This window comes from Helianthus annuus, chromosome 16, assembly GCF_002127325.2.
Source record: "Helianthus annuus cultivar XRQ/B chromosome 16, HanXRQr2.0-SUNRISE, whole genome shotgun sequence".
Lineage (NCBI taxonomy): Eukaryota > Viridiplantae > Streptophyta > Magnoliopsida > Asterales > Asteraceae > Helianthus > Helianthus annuus.
The window spans coordinates 79,681,841-79,705,284 of record NC_035448.2 but is presented as its reverse complement, the minus strand read 5'-3'; the positions used below and the strand labels follow the sequence as shown (position 1 = coordinate 79,705,284).

At 38.1% G+C, this 23,444-nt stretch overlaps 2 protein-coding genes across 2 annotated transcripts; both read right to left on the bottom strand.

The window, feature by feature from the left end:
- Nucleotides 1–9,856: 9,856 nt before the first annotated feature.
- Nucleotides 9,857–10,438, bottom strand: LOC110916481 (calcium-binding protein CML42). Its single transcript, XM_022161208.2, has one exon. It carries the CDS (start codon nt 10,436–10,438, stop codon nt 9,857–9,859), a length of 582 nt encoding a protein of 193 aa, XP_022016900.1.
- Nucleotides 10,439–11,715: 1,277 nt separating this feature from the next.
- Nucleotides 11,716–12,021, bottom strand: LOC110919447. Its single transcript, XM_022163712.1, has one exon. The coding sequence runs from the start codon at nt 12,019–12,021 to the stop codon at nt 11,716–11,718; it is 306 nt and encodes a 101-aa protein (XP_022019404.1).
- Nucleotides 12,022–23,444: the final 11,423 nt, after the last annotated feature.

Below are 23,444 nucleotides of genomic sequence, written 5' to 3'. Positions count from 1 at the left end.
GCGAGAGCGGAGAACTTATCCGTTTCCTTTATAGCTAGGAAGTGTGCAGACTTGGTGAGTCGATCCACGATCACCCATATAGTATCATTTCCCCGCTGGGATCTAGGCAGGCCTGTAACAAAATCCATGGAAATTTCTTCCCATTTCCATTGCGGTATCTTAGGTTGTTGAAGTAGACCTGCCGGTTTCTGGTATTCAACCTTGACTCTCGCACAGGTCAAGCACTTGCCGACATAAGTAGCGATGTGGGCCTTCATGCTAGGCCACCAATAAGTAGTTTTGATGTCGTGGTACATCTTGTCCGACCCTGGATGTACTGAGTAGCGAGACTTGTGAGCTTCATCCATCACAAGTTCGCGTAGACCGCCATAAAGTGGGACCCAAATACGCCCCGTTACATAGTAGGCGCCGTCTGCCTTCTGTTCTAACCGCTGTCGTGAGCCGCGTAGGGCTTCTGCCCTTACGTTTTCTGGTTTCAATGCCTCTGCCTGTGCATCTCGTATCTGTGTAGGAAGGCTAGACTGAATCGTAAGCTGCAGCGCTCGCACACGCCGAGGTAAAGTGTCTTTCCGACTGAGGGCGTCAGCCACAACGTTGGCTTTGCCTGGATGGTACTTAATAGTGCATTCGTAATCGTTCAGTAATTCAACCCATCGTCGTTGACGCATGTTCAAATCCTTTTGCTTAAGGATATGCTCGAGACTCCTGTGATCGGTGTAAATCGTGCACCTGGTACCGTACAGGTAGTGTCGCCATATCTTAAGCGTGAAAACAACAGCTCCCAGCTCTAAATCGTGCGTCGTGTAGTTCCGTTCGTGAATCTTAAGTTGGCGCGAGGCGTAAGCAATGACCTTGTCGCGCTGCATTAACACACATCCAAGTCCCCGAATGGATGCATCACAATAAACCACGAAGTCGTCTGTGCCCTCTGGCAAAGAGAGGATAGGTGCGCTGCAAAGTCTATCCTTTAAGTGCTGAAAAGCAGTTTCCTGAGTGTTGCCCCAACGGTAGGTGACACCTTTCTGTGTCAGTAGTGTAAGCGGCTGAGCAATCTTTGAAAAGTCTTTAATAAACCGTCTGTAGTAACCCGCCAAACCCAAGAATTGGCGTATTTCCGTTGGCGTACGTGGTGCAGGCCAATTTCTGATCGAGTCTACCTTGGATGGATCGACATGGATCCCATCCTTGTTCACTACGTGGCCTAGAAAATGGACTTCCCGAAGCCAAAAGTCGCATTTCAAAAACTTAGCGTACAGCTGTTCCTTCCGTAGGAGTTCCAAAATAAGGCGTAGATGCTGCTCGTGTTCCTCCTGACTCTTGGAGTAGATCAGAATGTCGTCAATGAAGACAATGACGAACTTGTCAAGATAGGGTTTATACACCCTGTTCATAAGGTCCATAAATATGGCAGGCGCGTTCGTTAACCCAAACGGCATAACAAGAAACTCGTAGTGGCCGTAGCGAGTTCTGAATGCGGTTTTGGAGACGTCCTCATCGCGGACTCTCAGCTGATGATAGCCAGACCTCAAGTCTATCTTGGAGTAATAACACGACCCTTGCAACTGATCGAATAAGTCGTCTATGCGTGGAAGAGGATAACGGTTCTTCACCGTCACCTTGTTGAGTTCACGGTAGTCGATGCACATTCTGAACGTACCGTCCTTCTTTTTCACAAATAGTACTGGAGCTCCCCATGGCGAAGAGCTTGGACGAATGAAGCCCTTTTCCAAGAGCTCTTGTAGCTGCTTTGACAATTCCTCCAATTCTGATGGAGCTAGACGATATGGTGCGCGAGCTATGGGTGCTGCTCCTGGAGCGAGCTCGATTTGAAATTCGACCTGACGGTGAGGCGGTAAGCCAGGTAAGTCTTCAGGAAACACCTGAGGGTAGTCACGTACAATTGGAATATCTTCCAATTTCTTTTCCTTCACTGATGCATCTGAAACGAGTGCCAAGATTGCGGTGTGACCCTTCCGCAGACACTTCTGAGCCTTCAAGAAAGAGATAATGCCTACCACTGCACCACTCTTGTCACCTTGAACTTCGAGAGGTTCTTGACCAGAACGTGGAATACGAATGATCTTCTCGCTGCATAAGATCTCTGCCTGATGTTGGGATAACCAGTCCATCCCAATAACGATATCAAAACTTCCCAAGACTATGGGAACAAGGTCGATGGAGAAAACTTGACCGGCTAAGACAATACTACAACCCTTGACTATTTGCGTGGCTTCTAAACTCTTGCCATTAGCTAGTTCTACGACGTGTTTGGTGTTTAGGGGTGTTGATGTACGTTTTAACAATTTACTGGCTTTCACAGAAATATAACTTGTATCCGCACCCGAATCAAATAAGACAGTATCATAAATATCGTCAAGGAGAAACTTACCCATAACCACATTGGGATCGTTCATTGCATCTCCTCGTCCTAGCACGAAAGCTCGGCCCCTTGCCTCGTTGCCATTGTTGTTGTTGTTTCCCCCGTTGTTGTTGATCCCGTTGCCCTGGTTATTGTTGTTGCGATTCTGATTCTGGTTCAGTTGAGGACAGTCGCGTTTGAAATGGCCTTCAGCCCCACACTGGAAACATCCCCGGTTTCCACGCTGTGGCTGCTGCTACTGTGGGTTCTGTGGAGCTGGTTGTTGTGGTTGCTGGTTCTGATTTGCAGGCCGTGGGCTCCTACAGTCTTTGGCCTCGTGACCCATCTTGAGACGTCTTTGACAACGACCCTTGTTGCACTGGCCGCTGTGATGTCTGTTGCAGTTGTGACACTTGGGGTGAAACCCTTGATACCTTCTCTGTCTATGACCACCAGAGGATTGCTGACCAGGACTCTGGTAGTGGTCAGTCTTCTGTTGCTGAGCTTGAGACTGAACGGATGCTGAACCTTTGCTAGAATCCCCATCCCACTTTCTTTTGCTGTCACTGGGTGTAGTGGGAGTAGCGGCTGAAGTGGTAGCACTGATGCGTTTGGGCAACTTGTTTTGTTCTACCGCCTGATCCGTGAGGCGATGAGCAAGACGCTGGATATCCTAAATGTTGTCGAGGTTAGCCGATGTAACATGGCTCTGAATTTCTGAGGCTAGACCCTTGAGGTACAACTCGATGCGCTTGATCGGAGGGTCTACCATGGTTGGGCACAAGGTAGCCAGTTCGTTCGATCGCTTCGTGTAAGCTTCTATCTCTGACCCCGTCATCTTCAAATGATAAAACTCATTTTCCAGCTTGTGAATGTCGTCACGCGTGCAGTATTCTCGCTTGATGAGTTCCTTAAAATCGTTCCATGGGGTGGCGTTAGCAGCTGCCAACCCTAAGATCTGAACTTGGGCGTTCCACCAAGTTAGTGCTATTCCTTCTAGCGTGCCAGTGGCGTATTTCACCCTGCGAGCCTCAGGGCATTCGCACATCTCGAACACAGACTCGAGCTTCTCAAACCAATGGAGTAGTCCCACTGCTCCTTCCGTGCCACTGAAAGTACTTGGACGACAGTCCATGAAGTTCTTAAAGGTGCAAACTTGCTGTTGCGCTGGTTGACCTGCTTGAGCAGCTGCAAGTGCCGCAGCAACTTGAGCTTGAACGAGAGCCTCTAGCTGGGCTTGAGTCATGTTAATTCGTCCAGACATGATCTTCATTGTAAAAGTAGCGTAAGTGAGAATGGTTCGCGAATAGGGCGATGACAGAAAAGTGTAAGCACGTAGGTATTCCCATGTAATAGTATCATGTGTATCTAAACGTAATGCGAGCAAAGTTCTATATAGTTCTAGCATGCAGGTAATAAACATAAACCTTATTACCTAGGATGTCGAGTCTTGCACGTGGAGCGAAGTGTCGTTGTGGATCGTTGAGAGCACTGTTCTGGTTATAGTCTGGTTTTAATAAAAATGTTTACCCATATTAAAACCAAGTTCTCTATAACCAATGGCTCTGATACCAATCTGTCACACCCCCAAAATCCCACACGCGGAGTACCACCGCTTGGAGGCGTGACATGACCAGGATCAAGCCACCAATCATATTGAACATGTAAATAAATAGTAATAATTATCCATCAATACGAAAGGTGTTTATCCAACCAACATAGTTAAGTATAGCGGAAGCATTAATGTAATAACCCAATCATAAGTATTAATGTGTGAAATATCATAAGTGTTCAAATAGCATTCACGATCCCTTGCCCACAACGACCTGCTCCTCCCTGTGAAAGCTCCAAAATGTACCTAAGGTCCTGCAAGGCATGCAGCAGAGAGTCAACAACTAGTTGAGCGAGTTCACAGAAAGTAAGTTCATAACAGTAATGCGTAAGTTCATCTAATGGGGCTTCCCAAGCGTTATATATATATATTAATAGTGGGGGATTCCCACGTTTATCTTTACTAACGGGGATTTCCCATTATGGTACTTACTAGACTATTTGCAACCATGTGTTCTTCTTAAACCGAGAACAGGAATACGTACAAGGTCACGCAGGATTTACGTGAGTGCCCTTCCCCGAGGACAGTGGTACGTGTGGGGTTTACGCAGGATTTACGTAAGTGTCCTTCCGACCCGGAAGACAGTAGTGGATATTAGGTTACGCAGGATTTACGTAAGTGTCCTCCCGACCCGGGCGACAATGGCAGATACTAGCTTACGCAGGATTTACATAAGTGTCCTGACTATCCTGAGGACGATGGTCTATAGTCTAGTGATTGCGTAAGTACGAGTAATCATTACATATCAAACATTCCAACCCAATTCCCAACCCGGGAATCCCATGCCTTGGCTGTGTGAACTCACCTTGGTTTGCTCGGCAGATACACAAAGAAGAGGGTTCTTAAACTAACAGTGGTCAACCACGTCCTAACAGGGTTACCATACAAGTCAGGTTTTTGACTTCGAGTAATGCACGTATAAATCATAGCAACACGTATAGCACGTAAACAGTCAAAGCATAACAATGCAATCATTCTTGTGCGTCTAAACTATTAGCCCAAATGTAAACGGCCCAACATGTTGTGCGATCCACAACATGTTGTGCGATCCAACATGTACCGGCCCAAATAGTGTAAGTGATCCAATAGCATAAACGGCCCAAATAATAACACATAACAGCCCAATAACATAACAGCCCGATTCATTATCCAAATAATAATCTTGTGCAATCCGGATGGGCTGGCCCGATCCGGGTTGCTTGTGCGATCTGCTTAAATTAACCAGCCCAAGTCCACTCATCCGGCCCAACAGTTAATGGACATAACACTTTGTGCGATCCATACGATCTTGTGCGACCCGGTTAGCCTTGTGCGGCTGAGTTGGGTTGTGCGATTGGTCTTTGGACTTTGAGGCCCAACAGTACCCGGCCCAACTATCAACCAACACGCGGCTTGTGCGATGCCGTATTTCTTGTGCGATTGCGGCACCTTGTGCGACTGAACTTGTGTGTGTGCTCTTGTGCGACTCGGAGCCTTGTACGAGTGGGCTTGTGTATTTACTCTTGTGGGATCAGTTTAAACACCCGGATTTTATGCTATTCGGTTACAAGCATTTAGTGATTTCCAAATATATGATTATCAATCAACAACCAATCAGTTACAAAACATGCCAATTCTCGATCAAACAAGGCAATTATTCCTAAATCCATATGAACCCTAACAAAGCATGAACACTAACCCGAAATATTCGATCATAATCATCTAAGGTTCAATCATCAAACAACAATCTAACCAACAGGACGTGCTATCCGGGTTAACATCCAATCGGTTTTTATACTATCATATCTTCCGATTCATGTGAAACTATAGCCGGTTAACACATATTAGATTTACAATCAACTTGACAAACTCCAAACAACATATAACCAATCGGCTACTTTCAAGACATCCGATTTACATCAACATCATCACGTAAACATCATGTAAACACATAGGTCATAACATCATCAACATACAATCGAATAACAAGCAAACAATATACACTAACCGATTAAGAGAGTGACAAGGATTGATCCAATTCAGGAGATGCCTTCGATAGTAAGGGTGTGTGTGCCGTCGGGTTCCAAGCAAACGAGAAGGAAGAACTAGGGTTTGAGTGTGTGTATTGTGTTTTGTAAAAGTGAGAAGTAGTTGCCCTACCCTAAGTGTATACGAGTAGAGGATGGGCCGAACCCTCAATGGGCCGCCCATTGGTCCAAATACAAAGTATAGCCCAAATGGGCTTGTGCGATCGATATGTGTTGTGCGCTCGGGTCATTAAATACATACACACATTCAATAACGTACATACATGCACATAATAACATTCAATAAATCAAAGTTTGTATGATCATAACACGTTCACATACGTTACACAAAGTGGGTCCGAAATACGAGTTGTCACACACAACTTACTTGCGTAGTAGTCGATATGGTACGGTCTAATGGTTCACATGGGGAAGCCCCCGCCGATCATGGATATGGTTTGGGTAATAAAGAATGAACTAGTTAATCATACTTTCAACTATGGGGTAACCCCCACGGCAATTATGCCAATGAAAGACAAACCACGTTTTCAGAAACAACATAAAACTGATCAACCAACCGTGAACTCACTCAACTTTGTTGTTGAATCGTTGTTACATGCCTTACAGGTCGCTAGACGCATATGGAGCTTGCACGAGGAGGAGGTTTTTCTAGAATACGGATTGATGTGTTCCATGTTAAACATTTAATCCTTATGAACTTATAAAACCTACGTTTTGGACTTTAAACTTATGAACTATGAACTTATGTTTTGGGTTTTACATTTTATGCTTCCGCTTTTAACTTAAAAACGGACATTTAGTTTGGTCACCAATTGTATTGTGGTTGGTTTTCATTTACTTAACTACGTTGTTAAATATGATTGGTGGCTCGATCCTGGTCTTGTCACGCCTCCAAGCGGTGATACTCTGCATGGTGGATTTTGGGGGTGTGACACTTGATCCTTGTATACGTATGTGTTCCTGCTTGAAGGGATCCTTAATCCTCGTATATATATTTATTTTAATATATATATATATATAGAATTGCGCTAAAATAAGAACCACCTCGAGTTGTAAAAACCGTAAGAACTTTTTGATCCGGGGCGAGGTGGACCAATTTTTTTTCATAAACGTAGATGCGTGTATTATAAACACATTTGTAAAAAAAATTCAAAAAAAATGTCGTGTGTGTAGTTTTGAGCATCACAAGTTTGTGTTTACGGGTACCGTAAATTTTCTAGTAAGATTTACGGTACCCGTAAACACAAACTCGTGGTGCTCAAAACTACACACACGACTTTTTTTTTTGAATTTTTTTTACAAATGTGTTTATAATACACGTATCTACGTTTATGAAAAAAAATTTTGGTCCACCTCGCCCCGTACAATGTATTTCTCACGGTTCTTACAACTCGAGGTGGTTCTCATTTTACCCGTCCCCTATATATATATATATATATAAATATATATATATATCCCATTGGGTAAATTGTTAAAAATATATATTTTTAACTTTGAACTTGTCATGTGTACATGTATTAATTCCCATTGTATATGTACACTTCATTAAATGTATTTGTGTACATCACTACGTACTTGTATTTGTAGGCATACGTATATCATGTATATACTTCCTTAGCATACTTTTGTTGTCGGTATTCATACCGTATTTATAATCCGGATCGGACAGTTTATTATTTTGGACATTCCCCGAAAAGTTAAAGAATATTAGAAATTTCATACCCCTAATTAGGGTTTTTAGTCATACTTTCATATCGTTTGTTGATCGTTTCGGCCAATTTTTAGAAATTGCTTGCATGAATAGTGTGTGAATAGTGTTTTTCAGCATTTAGCTACCAATATTTTAGGACTTTGTTTGTATCATCTTGCGACGCGATGAACACTAACATGTGTTATAAATTGCCGTTGTATGTCCTACGTGCTAGACTTTATCCGACTCAGTTACGCAAAATAAGTCTAAACCATGAGATTATATTAAAATAAATAGTGATTAAAGTGTACCGAATTACCAATTATTTGTCGTTTGTCACATCCAATGCTACATTAGGTCTAAAATCCAGACTCAATACCCTAGCATACCACATCATTCCAAACTTCAACATTAAAAAAACTTACTTTTTCCTTCAACACTAAACTATTCCAAACCTATCCCCTAGCATCCATATCATCACCTGGTTTTCATTTTCTTTAATTTGCATCTAACATTTTTATTTCATAATCTATTGTTTTTATAACTATATTTATAATAAATAAATAGAATTAAAAAATGGATAATAAAAAAAGAAAAATATATTAAATAAAAACTATATAATAAAATTAAATAAATATTTTAATAATAGAAAAATATATTTTTTCAAACGGCTATTTTTTGCAATGGCTTCTTTCCCAACAACTATTTTTTCAATGGCATTTTTTTTCCAACGACTGTTTTTTCTCTACTAGCTATAAGTTAAATTCATCTTTCAACCAAATTTTGCATTTCTCAATTCAATTTCCACTCTAAAGACCATATTAACTGCAGGACCTTCAAACTTTCGACAATCATCTTTCCAATGCTTAAACCCTCCACTTTCAACCGTCAACGATCATCTCGTCAATGCTCAAACACTCCTCATTCCAACCCTCAAGTGGCAAAGCCTTTTACTCTAGACGTTTATTGTTCTCAATAGCCTTCCAATTTGACTATGAAAGAGTTGACCAATGTGTACGATTATACCTTTAGTGTACTATCATTTGCTGAAATAAGAATTGGGGAGAGGGATAGTCCTCTAGTGGTGAACACTCCTATAAACCATTCTCCAATGGCAAAACCCCGCCCGACACAAGAAGTACCATGGTCGGATGAAGAAGCAGTTTATCCATCCCACTTGTTCTACAGATTAGCGATTGTTACTCCTCATCGCTTGATTGTCTATTTGATTATTAAGCTATGTTTTATGTAGTTAATCTAATGTTATAGTTTTAAATGTTTTATTAGCGGTTAATTTTGTGGTTTATGTAATATTTTCTTTAGTTTATGCAATGTTTGAAATAGGTTTATTATAAATTTTTATTTTAATCGTAATCTTTAATTATTATTTTTTTATTAAAAAAATTATACATGTATATATGAATATGAATATGAATTAAATTTATTTTGGTTAATTTCAAATATATAATCTAATAAATTGTATCAGTTTATGTTTTTTTTACTTTTTTTAAAAATGTTTTAAAACGGAAGTGTCCACAAATTCATATCGGACCAACCATCACCTTCTCCTCCAACGCGCCTTAAAAATGTTTTAAAATGGAAGTGTCCACAAATTCATACCGGACCAGCCATCACCTTCTCCTCCAACGCGCCAGTGGCCACCCTGTCCGCTTTTGAGTCCGATGGACCGGACCTAGTTGATTCCCCCAAGTTCCGGATGCTCTAGTAACAATATGATTTTTTCTTCTACTTTTTAACGTTTTATATATTATTTTGAGGATAATCAATCAGGCTTGTCAATTACCTTCAAACAATTTCCAATTACCGCATTTTTCTTTGCAGATTAGCTCGATGAGTATCAAAATAAAAGCAACAAGACTTTATTTCATCAACAAAGAAGAATACATGGTTTTATGATATACATTGAAGACATAATCAAAACCAAAATATAAACAAGAAGAGAAGAGTGGGTGGACAAGATGTGTTACCCTCGCCATTGATCCTAACGGCGTTTGAGCAAAGATCTCTCTATCTATATAAATAATAATAATAATAATAGTAATAATAATAATAATAATAATAATAATAATAATAATAATAATAATAATAATAATAATAATAATAATAATAATAATAATAATCATAATAATATCTTATGAAATGAGTTGTTATTTAAGGGCGATGACACTTTTCATCATGTCTTTAAATTCAGAAAAGTCGACCAATCCATCAGAGTTCCGATCAACCGAAGAGATCATCATCTCTACCCTTCCCATCTCACTAGCCTCGGCAAAGCCTAATTTCTTAAGAACCACCTGCAACTCCTGTGCGGATATGTACCCATCTCCGTCTTCATCAAACACCTTGAACGCCTCCGTCAAATCGGACTCCTCCTGCTTGCTGCTGTCCATGTTTCCGGACTCGTCCTCCTCTCCAACCGCGTCCTCGAAAAACAGCTCGCCTAATGATTTGTGCAACGCATGGAAGTCATCAAACGTGAGGCCCGTGTTGCCCGGTTGGATGTAGGATTTAATCACGGAATCCAGCTCGCTCACGTTGGTTTCAAGGCCTAGGAGGACCAATGCGCGGCTAAGCTCATCCACGGTGATGAAGGAATCATGATCGGTATCGAAGAGGTCGAATATTCGACGTAGGCGTAGCGTGTTCAGAGACGGGGAACGGAGGCGGAATGATTTGGAGACGGAGGAGGATGATTTCAGGAGGCTCTTCTTATCGGCGTTGCTTTCCATGACTAGAGAATTAGATCATCAATGGAGGCTAATTGGTTTCGCTCGGTAATGATGTTGAGTAGGAGGATGGATCATCGTATATTCATTATCTAAGTATAGAAACAAATGAACACAGAAGCTATAAAGCAGGAGAGGCCAAGCTGGTGGTCGTCTTCGTCTTCATTAATTCCCTTATTATTTTCTATCAATCAATTAATGTAATAAAATAAAATGTTTATCATTTCTCAAAATCATTACTATTTTTGTTTCAAAAAAGGAATATACGCACTTATCATGATTTAATACAAGTTGAATTTGTATATGTCATCGTTCACGGTTCATCGTGTATTTGATATTTGTAATACACACTTAATCCCTAAAATAATATAATACTATATAGGTGTTATGGTCAACCCTCAGAATTTAGGTGACCTGTTCGAGCTCGAAAGTATATTCGACAACAGACAAAACAGTGTCGCCCCCAACGTTCGTGTTTGTGCGTCCAGAGAAGCCTAATAGGTGCCCCAAAACAAACGGATATTGTTTTATTATTATTATTATTATTATTATTATTATTATTATTATTATTATTATTATTATTATAGTTAGGTAACTCTTAATTTTATATCAAATGTGTATTAAGCTAAACCTAATCGTCTAACATATATAATTCAAGATAAATCTGTAAATGGACCTATTAATAACTTTGTCTTTTTTATGAATATACTATTTAAAAAAATGTACTATCAAAAACACGGGTCCTGGCTGGCGATTCTCCACGCCCACCCAGGGCCGCCCTTGTTCGATGTATTATACGGAATTCAATAATAAAAACATTATAGTTATAAAATCTTTAGAAACTTCTTAATTATTTTAGAATGAACATGCTTTATGTAATAATGAAGAAACGAATAATATAAACCAGTTAAATTAATAATAATTGATAAGAAATTAATAGAAAATTGAATTGTAAATTTTGGAAGCAGTTCTCATTTCATCAATCCATACAATAATATACATTCATGTGTAACTGATTAAACGGTTATGATGGGAGTTATGTATATGAGTATATCTGATTTTATAACTCTCCCCCTCAGATATTAATTACTATTCATTATGCACAAATTAACAACATACTTCAGGATGATGTTAAATCGGTACTTCAGGACCTATGAGATAAACTGATACTGCTGGACCAGTTATGCTGCCTCATTAAAAACCTTACTAAGAAAACCCAATGGGACAAAACTTAGTCAAGGAAAAGAGTACAAGGTGTATAATTAATGCTCCCCCTCAATTTAACTAACGTCTTTCAATCTTCGAAGCTCGATCCTTTGCGATAAATACTCAAAATTGCTTCTAGGTAGTGATTTTGTGAAAAGGTCAGCTAGGTTTTCACTTGACTTGATCTGATGAATATCAATTTCTCCTTCTTTTTGTAGGTCATACGTTGAGAAAACCTTTGGTGAGATGTGCTTTGTTCTGTCGCCTTTGATGTAGCCTTCTTTTATTTGAGCTATGCAGGCAGCGTTGTCTTCATAGATAATCGTCTGGTTCTTCTTGATTTGTTCCAAACCGCATGCTTCTAGTATATACTTGATCATTGATCTCAACCACACGCATTCTCGACCAGCATCATACAATGCTATCAATTCGGCATGATTTGATGATGTTGCTGTAAGTGTTTGCTTAGTCGACTTCCAAGAAATTGTTGTGCCACCGTATGTGAATACATAACCTGTCTGAGATTTTGCTTTGTGAGGATCTGATAGATATCCGACATCAGCATACCCAACAAGCTGCGACTTTTGATCTTTCTGATAAAAAAGACCAAAGTCTTGTGTCCCGCAAATATACCGAAATATATGTTTTACACATTCCAGTGTCTACGTGTTGGATTCGAACTGTATCTCGCTAGTACATGAACTGCAAATGCATGTCAGGTCTTGTGTTATTTGCGAGATACAAAAGAGCACCAATCGCGCTTAAGTACGGTACTTCCGGACCAAGTACTTCTTTGCCTTATTCATGAGGGCGATAAGGATCCTTGTGTGGATCTAGCGGTCCCACAACCATAGGTACGCTAAACGGATGTGCTTTATCCATATTGAAACGTATTAACATCTTCTGGATATAGTTTGATTGATGGACAAATGTGCCATTACACAGATACTCAAATAGTAGTCCGATGCATAATTTCATCACACCAAGATCTTTCATTTCAAATTCCTTCTTTAACAACTAAGCAGCTTTCTCTATCTCTTCAGGAGATCCGATGATGTTGATATCATCAAGATAGACTGCTATTATTGTGAAATTTGAGAGTGTTCTTTTTATAAAAACACATGGACTAATTACATCAGAGTTGTATCCTTTGTTTCGAGATATTCACTAAGTCGATTGTACCACATACGACCAGATTGTTTGAGACCATATAAAGATCTCTGGAGCTTTATAGAACACATATCTCGAGGTGTTGATTTTAATGCTTCAGGCAATTTTAATCCTTTAGGGATTTTCATGTAGATGTCATTTTCAAGTGTCCTGTATAAATATGCGGTGACGACATCTATTAATCTCATATGAAGTCCTTCAGAGATTGTGAGCCCGATTAGGAACCTAAAGGTTATTGTGACAATTGGCACAAAAACGGTAATTTCCGTACAGTTTAATTATTATTTGATATCTGTAATTATGTGCTTAAATGTAAACATTGTCTGATTACATGCTATACATGTGAATTCATGCACGTTTTATACTTCGAATATTGCTTTATGCATTACTTTTAGCGTTGCGCCAGAAAGACTAGTAAACTCACCGGTAAGACACACGGTGTCAGCAGTTCTGCAGAAATCAGTCAGATAATAGAATTAGGGCCTAGGAGTAGGTCCAACATCTAAACTACATTAAAACCCAAGTGTGGATATAAGGGTTAACATATAAACTTTCCGGAAGCTAAACTAAGCACTAAAAGACACCCAAACCACACTTTAAATGCAGAATTCAGTATAAATATGCACAATTCAGCTATTTAACACAATAATATCATGCAAAATTTATGTTTTATTGTCCAAAATAACTTATGTTGGTGCATAATGTCTATAGCCTACGTCTTAAGTCTAGGTCATGTCGGTAGCCTGTATAGGGGTCTAAGGGGTCAAAATGTAAATTTATATTGTATTGAAGTAATTTCGCACGAAATTAACTTTTGTACTTTCGCACGAAATAGCATAATGCTATTTCGCACAAAATTAGTTGTCAATATATAGGCAGGTCATGCTTCTCATTTGGGTACGAAATTCGGTGAAGTGTTACGAAGTGCTGCCCGATTTTCACCGTGTATTCAAGTTAATTATCAATGAGAAGCTTGTTTTAAGTGATATACTTTGTTTTCTACTCATTTATACACTGATTCTAGGCTGTTTGTTTGTTTCTGCCTCTCAAACAGTCATGTATTGTCTCTGAACAACTCATTTGGTTGTGAAAACAATCCTACAAGTGGTATCAGAGCTCAGGATGAGTCAATACACTTGAATCAGTGGCTTTTTCTACTCATATTTGGACTTCTGGACAAAATCATAGACAAAATGGACTGATTTCTTGATATAACGTGTAAAATACAATTTTAAGAAACCCTTGAAAGAATCAGACCTAAATTCTGGCTAAAAATGACAAAAATGGGCCAAACAGTTAATTTCGTTTGAACGAACCCTGATATCTCGTTTGAAATTTGAGGTAATTTCGCACGAAATTACTAATTTCGTTTGAAAATCTTATTCCGTTTGGCAATTTCGCACGAAACCAATCTTGTGTTGATTTCACACGAAGTTACACTTGATTTCGTTTGAAAAAGGTGTTTTCGCTTGAAAAGTAATTTCGTGTGAAAGTCTGATTTCGCACGAAAGTCCATTGTTGTTTGTGATTTTGTACGAAGTCTAATTTCGTGTGTAGTCCTAATTTCGCTTGAAAGTAACCTGTTTTCAAAACTTGAAAAATTTTTCCTTAAACTGTTTTCGTAAAATGGATAACCAAGAGTTTTACAACTTGTTTGCCGGTGGGGGCATGACGGCAGTACAAAACCCAGCTAGTGTCATACAAAATGTGAACATGGAGAATGAACTCGGTACGATGCAGAAACCGCCGAAGTTTATGAACATTGACGAGTATGCTGGGTGGTCAGGAAGGTTTAAGACATGGGTGCAAGCAAACCATTTCGAGTGCTGGATGAAAATAGAATCAAAATATGTTCCTCCAAAGAATGGTTCTGGAATTGAGAAATCAATTGGCAGTTTGACTCCAATTGAACAGGATGATTTCAAGGCAAAAAAGAAGATGATGAGTATTCTACAGCAGGCTATTAAAGAGGATATCTTAGTGTTACTGCAACATAAGGACAATTCACAGTCCGTCTGGAATTCGTTGAAAGTAAAGTTTCTTGGAAGCGTGTCAATGATAAAAAGCAAAACTGCTTTTATGAAGAAAGAGTTTAATATCTTTACGGGTATAAAGGGTGAAACAACAAAACAGTTGATTGAAAGATATTGCCATCTGGTTGTTGATATGAAGAGGTTGGGCATAAACAAAACGGATGAAGAATGGGTCGATAAGCTAGTGGATGCATTGCCTTACGACAAATGGGGTACTTATCTGTTGGTGTTGAAAAACAATTTGGAGTATGTCGGATTCAACCTTAGTTCATTCATTGAGAAGATCGAAGCACATGAACTTGAGTTGACAAAGATTAGAAAGATGAATTCTTCCAATGTTCAACAAGACGTTTCATTATACTACAAAGGAAGTTCTCCGGCAACAACAAATCTAAGCCCAAAGATCCAGACAGCTTTCAGTGCTAATTCAACATCCGGAGTTTCACCTGGCACATCAAGCAGCAATAATTCACCATTTGCAAGTTTTGAACCAAATCCAAGGGTTCAGAACTCACAAGATCAATCTTATACCCAAAGTTCGTCAGGATCAAACAGTCAAAGTCAAGGTCCGGGAATTCTGTGCAACATAGCGGCGAACATAAAGAATGCCCAAGACTTTACTGAAACATCCACGAAACAACACATAAGATTACTTGCTTCGGTCCTTGAATCTTATGAGAGTTTGGTTGCAGGTAGAATTGGGAACCCTGATATGACAAAGGAAGATTATGATCAGATCGATCCAGAGGAGCTGGAGTTGATCGATATCAAATGGGGAATGGCAAGCTTGGTGAGGAGAGCTCAACGATTTATGGAAATAACTGGTCGGAACAGTCTTTCAGGACCAGATCAAAAGCTTAGGTTTGATAAATATAAAGTCACATGTTTCAAATGTAAAGAGAAGGGACACTTCAAGAGAGAATGTCCAAACAGAGAGGTCAATAATCATCAAAATCCCTTCACGAATGACTACTACAGACAGGCCATTTATCACAAGACAAGTCAACAACCATTCACCTAAAGACCTCAGATCGAAAACAAGCCTGAAAAAGCTCTTCTAGTGAATCAGGATGATGAGAAGGTTGCTAAAGGTTTTAGCTGGGATAAGTATATCCCTGGTAGTGAGGGTATGGCAATGGTGGCAGAAATTGTGGAAGAACCAGAAAATGTGGTTGAAACTGAGGTTGTCAGTGAAGTCGTATCTGAAGAGAGTTTGGTTAATCTTGAGGAAGTAGCTGCAGAAGTTTACTACTATCAGTCTGAATAGGAGGTTATTGCTAGTTCGTTCAAGTCAATAATGCCTCCTAATATGTTTGAATGTTTTGCAGGTTTCTTTGGCGAGCCAACTACCTGATTCTGCCCCACAGTACGACGTTGAGAAAGCTCCTGTTGAAGAGATAATAGATGTCTCCAAAGAAATGAATAAAGAGACACTAAAGGATATTGTAGACAAAGCATTGATGGGAAAGCTGAAAGAGGTAGAAACAGAATCTGTCTAAACGGAGTCTGTCGACACCGAGTCAGCTGAAAATGTATCTGTCAAAACAGAGTCAGTTCAAAAGGAGTCTGACGAGAAATCGGAAATTGAGGAGATCAAATCAGGAGAAGTGTCTGAGTCAGAGTCAGATGGTTTTGGTAAAACTGATATTAAAATTGACCAAGATGAAAAGGTTTCTGAGAAGGTTGATTCAATTCATGAAATTCCGTGCAAAAATTGTTCAAAACCCTGCATGGACTGTCTTGAAAAAGACAACAAATTTAAGAATTGAAGAAATTTACTGATGAAGTAAAATATGATCTTAGTGAGGTAAAAGAAGCATATGACACTTTGGCACGATCAATCAAAATGATTAAAAAAGAAAGTTTTGAAAATGATAAAGCCACAAAGTTGTTAAAATCTACTGTCATGGATAAACATATGGAAATTAACATCCATCTAGATACAATTGCTTCTTTGAAAAAAGAACTTGAGTTAATGAAAATTGAAACTAAGAGAGTTGATAAGAAACTGATGAGTTACACTGCTTCATCATATGTTATTGATCATATGGTTCCGAAACAATCTGATGCGAAACCTGTCTTCAAAAGTGTTCCACCCCAATGTGGAATCATTACACTCAAAAGTATCCAGATAGGGTGGAATCTGCTTTAAATCTCAAATTTAGAACCATTGAGAATGATTTGCCTGAGAATATTGATGTTACATTTTCTCCGTCCGACACTGATAATGAGTCACAGGTGATCAAAACCGTTGTTGACCAAGTGTTAGATGAAGAAAGTGATAACTCGGAGTTTGATACTGTGAAAACTCATTTTGAAAACTCCATTTCTGATTCTGAAGAAGATGGTAACTTCTTAGACAAATTTATACCAAAATCAGATGCAGTTGCGAATGATGATTCGATCATTGTGGTTTACACAATGACCGGAACTGACAAACTCTATTCTGATTTTGAGTATCCAATCCAGAACGCAAATATGCAAAATGTGGAAAAAGTGTTTAAGCTCGTGGAGATTGGCATTTCTGAGGTTAACAACAATGAGTTTCTTTCAAAACCTAAAAAGTCTTTTGTGAAACCACAATCAAACAACCCCGGGAAAAAGGATTGGGTGGGTAAAAATGGGTCTAACAAGAAAAATGGAAACAATTTCAAAAATAAAGGTGTTGGATTTGAAAAGAAAACTGCTAAGAATGTCAAGCCAAAAGAAAAGTTGTGTGAGGTTTTTGTTGCTGGTAAGAACACGTGTTGGTGCACGATGTCTACTGTCACACCCACTCATAGCGGAAGCGCGAGGTGTGATCTGTATGGTTTTCATTGCATAAATATTGATGTACATGAACAAACTATATGAATAAAACATACTCCATTGCCATTACATAAGTGTTTCAAAACATTACAACATAAGTTTAGTGTGTCGGTTACAAACCATTAACATAAAAGTAAAGTGTTATGGTTCATACATCAAAATGAAAATAAACTACTAAGGTTTAAACCATAATATTGCCGCGAAAAGGCGGAATATAATAGTTAAACCCTCCAAAAGATGGCATGGAGTTCTGATACTTGTTATCTTGACTGAGAATCCCGACATGGTCCATTAATTCCCTGAAATACATGTTAAGATTGGAAAAAAAAAGTTGGCGAATTCATGCAGTTTAGTTGTAAAAGATGTATTTAAAATGTAATTTGTAGTATGTAAAGCGTTAATGAAATCGTTGATCATTAATCTTTTACAAGGACATTAATATGTGTGACGAAAAAGGAAGCAATCCAAACCTAGACGATTTTATGTCGACTCCTATCGACTGGGACACAAAAGCACTCTTCTGTATGGGTCCATGACCAAGAGTGGGGCTCGCCAATACCCATTAGATCTAACCACATGTACCAAGGTCCAAACTGGATTAATGGTGCTTAGATGTATAACCCTAGTTCGCACATGATCTAAGGTGTTTCATTCCCTAACTTTAACATGTATTTTCCCCGATAGTTGTAAAGTTGTAAAACATTTAAATGAATAGGGGACATGAACTCACAGTATTGCGTCCGCGAATGATAAGTGTTTGTGATCTTACGCGTGGTCGTCTTGAACAAGGTTGCGACCTACAAATGTTCTTATATTTGTTAGACACTTCGGTCTTTGTAAATGACTTGAGTACAAGTCTCGTGTCTTAAATATGTGTAAGACGTGTATGTCTTTATTGTTCGTTGAACGGTGTATTAGATGTATGAATTGTTAAACTGTTATATATATATTTCACCAAATATATATATATATATATATATATATATATATATATATATATATGTAATCTTGTATTTTTACTAAATGTGTCATTGGGCTTAGCCCAAGAATTTATGTTATTTGGGCTAAAAAAAATGTTGGGCCTGAATAGTGTTGGGCCTGAATAGTGTTGGGCCAAAACAATGTTGGGCCTAAATAGTGTTGGGCCCAAATGTTATTGGGCTTAATGTTTTTGGGCTTAGCCCATGAGTCTTGATATTGGGCTTAGCCCATGTGTTTATGTTAAGCCCAATTAGGATGATAAGCCCATTTGTTATAAATAAGCCCATTTGTTATAAAATATATTCTTTCATTTTTATAAAAATTACTAAGTATAGGCTTTTTAGTTAAAAGAATACCCAATAGTTTTTATAAGTTTCAAAACATCCGGATATTGTTGTCGGTGATTTGTATGTATTCGTGTCGAAAGATCGCTTAAACGTCGTAGTAACTCCTCGGAATGGCGATATGTTCATAGATTCGCCCGTCGTCCGTTTTGACCATAAGTTGTGTTCGAAAGCTCGGAATGTCCGTAAGGTGTTTATAAGGCGTGTTTATATGTAGTCTTGTAAGACTTTAGTCGAAATGTTTATTGTGTTCATTTGTATCATTGTATTCAAGTTCCTAGTTATAATACATATAACTAATACAAACATATAACACATAGCACTTAAGTTGTTAAGTTAACTAAATATATATTTTCTCAAAAATATATATTTATATCAAACTTTGATTTTATAAAAAAACTATTCTTAAAAATCTTTTAATCTAATAAAGATTTTGTCAAAAATAATAGTTTTTATAACTTATGATTTTTAAGAAAACTTGGCCATATTTTATTTGAAATATGGACTTTGCCATGTTTAATAAAAACACATCTTTTTCTTATAAAATCACCACTAATCTTCTCATATTTTTCTTAATAAAAACATATGAGATTTATAACATAACTTATCAAGATGAACTCATAATCATGTAGGGTTTTGGTATGATCTTTACATATGTTTACTTGTCCAAAAATCATATTTTACTTCTACTTTTAACAAGCTTTTTATAAAAACCCATCTTGTATGTTTTCTTTTTATAACTTGAAAAAGCATTATTTTTAGTTAACCACTTTATATACTTTAACAAAAACAAAGATCATGACCATCCATCTAATCTTTTATGTTTAACGAAACCCTTAAACACTTTCATGAACACTTGTTAGATTATGTTTTTAAACATCATCTAACAAGTTATTTGTATGCTAATCATCAAAACTAGATCAAATATGCAAGTAATCATCAACAAATCACAACATAAACACACTTTTATATTATGATTATTATTTTGCTTCTTTATATTTTTATCTTATTTTGTATTGTTCTTTTAGTTATAAGTTGTTCTTTAACAATAAATACATAAACAAGTATGAAAATAAAGGATTTAGAAGGCTCACTTCTAGCTCTTGGCTAGGGATGATCTAGGTGAAAATGAAAAGCAAAGAATATGAAGATTTGATGGTTGAAAGCCCTTAGATGGATGGAAATGCTTGCTTCTACTTGTGGTTGCCTTAGATCTTCCTAAGTTCCATAAACATGCTTCTTGATCATCTTGAAATAACTTGAAAATGAAGATGTGGTGATGGTGTATATGGACCGAAAATGGGGTATGTTTGGGAGCTTTTGGTGTTGTGAAAATGGAAGGTGAAAGTATGAGTGAAAAGCTTAGAAGTGAAGTAACTAGTTACTAGTAATGATCATACTTTCACCACTTGCATCAACTTGCAAGACTTTAGTAACCATCTAGGATATTTGTGGTAACAAGTTGAAAAAAGTGGGTCCCACAAGAGGGTGGTGTAACCGTGAATGGGGTGGGGGGTTTCCCTTTGCTTTTGCTTCTTGAATTACTTAGTAAATATGTTAGAACTTTTAGTTAGATGTTTTAGGAAGTTTATAAGTATAAGTGTTTAAGTGTTTAGAGGGTGTTAAATGATCATTACTAGACCATAATGATCCAATTAACACTAGATGTGTGACATATGTGCTTGTAATCATTGTAAACCGTTCAGTTATCAATGAAATAAAGTTATTTGATCCCAATGTTTGTTTATTTGTGTTTGATGTTTTTCATGTTTTGACTTTTATTCGATTTCAAACTCTATATCGATTTCTGGAGAATTATGCGCAAACTGGTGCGAAAACATAATCAGTTATATGCAACAAATACTCCGGAACATCAATTTATGCTTAACATACCTTAAATAACCTTTACATAACTAAGAAATAAGTTTTGAAGGCTTTGGTATGGCAAAATCAAGTTTATTCGCTTACAGGGACTAAAATTGACAAACTGCGAAAGTATGCCAATCTGAACTATAATGAACATTCCGGAACATGATCATAAGTTAAACACACCCTAAATATCCTTTACATAGCTTAGAAATAGGCTTTGATGGGTTCGGTGTGCTAAAACAAACTTTATGCTCATTCAGGGACTAAAAGCGTCAAAAAGTGCATAAGTTTGCATTTTCGCGCATATCTTGCGTTCTGAATTCATCCGGACATCCAAAAATTTATGTAAGCATTAAAATATTATGTTTTAGTGATTGGCTTGTCAAAAATCCATTCGTCGCGCAATTTGGACCGTTTTTGCATCCGTTACGACTTCCGTCGTAATTAACCGAACAACGCAATCATACGGCCAAACGAACCGACATCCGGCATATTTTTGAGCATATTTCAAGTACCCTATACTTTAACTTCATTTTAGAGCCTTAAAATGGGGTTAACGGGGCTTATACGTGCCAAAATGCATCAAAAATCAAGTTTGGGAACACAGGGGCCTGTTCTGTCAATTAATGAAAGTTTCTGCCAGCAAGCCAGGTCCTTACGGACCGTATGGACTTGCTTACGGTCCGTAAGCATGTCCCAGTTCAGCAGAATTGTGCAAACAGCTGTTTACAGCTGTTTAACACCCCAAAACCACTTGCAACTGGTTTTTAACAATCCTATGGGCTCCCATGGGTTTGTAATTCAGTGGGCATGAGGTGTAGGGCCGAGATTAAACGCTTGGGGAACAAGAAACGATCTTAACGGTTCCATGTTTCCTATAAATACCCAACCCCAACTTCATTCAAACCCACTTGATTCTGAGATTTTCTCTAAGTTGGAGTTATAAACACTTCATACCTGAGAAATACTCGGAAATCAATCTTGCGGGGACCTTCTGTAAGTATTCTTTCGCGTTTTTCGTTCGTTTTAGCGTTAAAGTCAAACTGTGTTTGACTTTCTGCATTGACCAGTTTATGGTCAACGCGAAGTTCGTTTGAAACTTCATAACGTGAGCGTAATCACGATGGTTATAATCCCTAGTAACTATACCTACTGATTAACACGTTATCTAGGCTCAGGGACGAGTCGTAGTTTCGGCCAAAATGCGTTTTCTCGCGTATTTTGTAACCAAACTACTCTAGGGTATTAAAACCATTTGTTTTAATACCAAACCTGTTTTCTAACATTACTAAACATGTTCTAGCATGTTTAGCTCGTCGCTTTTAGATTTGTGCTTGTTTAGGGTCGTAAAGGTAATCGATCTAATCAATCGCTTATGCTTACGAACCCGACCCATTTGGTCGATCTTTAGGATCTGACCAAACATTTTAGGTGACCATAATTGTATAGGGAATAACCTTCCGAGGTTATACCTTATGGTCACGACGTTTAAGTAGTTGTATGATAAGTAGTTCTTATGCCTTAGGTAAATTACCAAAATACCCTTTTTACGCCAAAATTCATTTTAAGCCTATGTAACATAATTTTTGACATCTAAACTGATTTAGCAACAATATTAAACATGTTAAGGCATGTTTTGCTTGTCATAGAGCTAGTTAGGCATTCCGAACGCGTTTTACGTGAACGACACGTTAACGTAGCATAAGCTACCTAAACGAGTCGTAACGGGTCAAAAGCACTTAGGATAGGTTTCGTTTTAGTACGTAGGCTTTGTTAAATCATGTTACATAAGTTCCCCTACTTATTTGGTTTACGAACCCTCGTACTACCCGATCCTCCGATAGGTCCGTTTATTAATGTAGATACCTATATAGGTGCCGTTTGATTCCGTGATCTACTAGCATTGCTTCGTGGTTATCCTACGACTTCTAAGCAATCACAAGTGAGTACATAGAACCCCATCTTTCAAATGCTTTCAAGGTGTCTATGTGAGTACACAGTACCCCTCTTTTACTGTTTTCCAAACATTTTGTGGTGAAACACATGTGCCTACTTGTTACTTTCGTGCTTTCTTGTTTTTACATCATATGCTTGCTATGTTCTTAGTACGCTTATAGTACATGATTTCATTACATTGTTTTGCTATGTATGTTGACTGAGCATGCTAGCACATTGATTTACATTACGTTGCTTTGCTACATATGTTTACTTGGCATATTAGCACATTGTTTTACATTACATTTTCTGCTATGTATGTTGACTGAGCATGCTAGCACATTGATTTACATGACTTTTCTGCTTTGTATGTTAACTTAGCATACTTAGTACATTGTTTTCTTATAACATGTTTACATTTGGTATGACATTTGGTTTGCATAAACGGGACTTATATACATTCATTAACATTAGCTACGCCGCTCGGTAGTAAGTAATGGTACCATAGGACTTGACAAATCCCGTTCCTGACATCCTGGGTTGGTTTGGATGAAAGGAATGACTGAATCCGAAAACATTTCTTTTGATAACCTTTACTTAAGGTTATTCGTCTGTCTGAAGGCTTGAATGTATGCGTTAACTTACCACGTAAATGTTTGTATC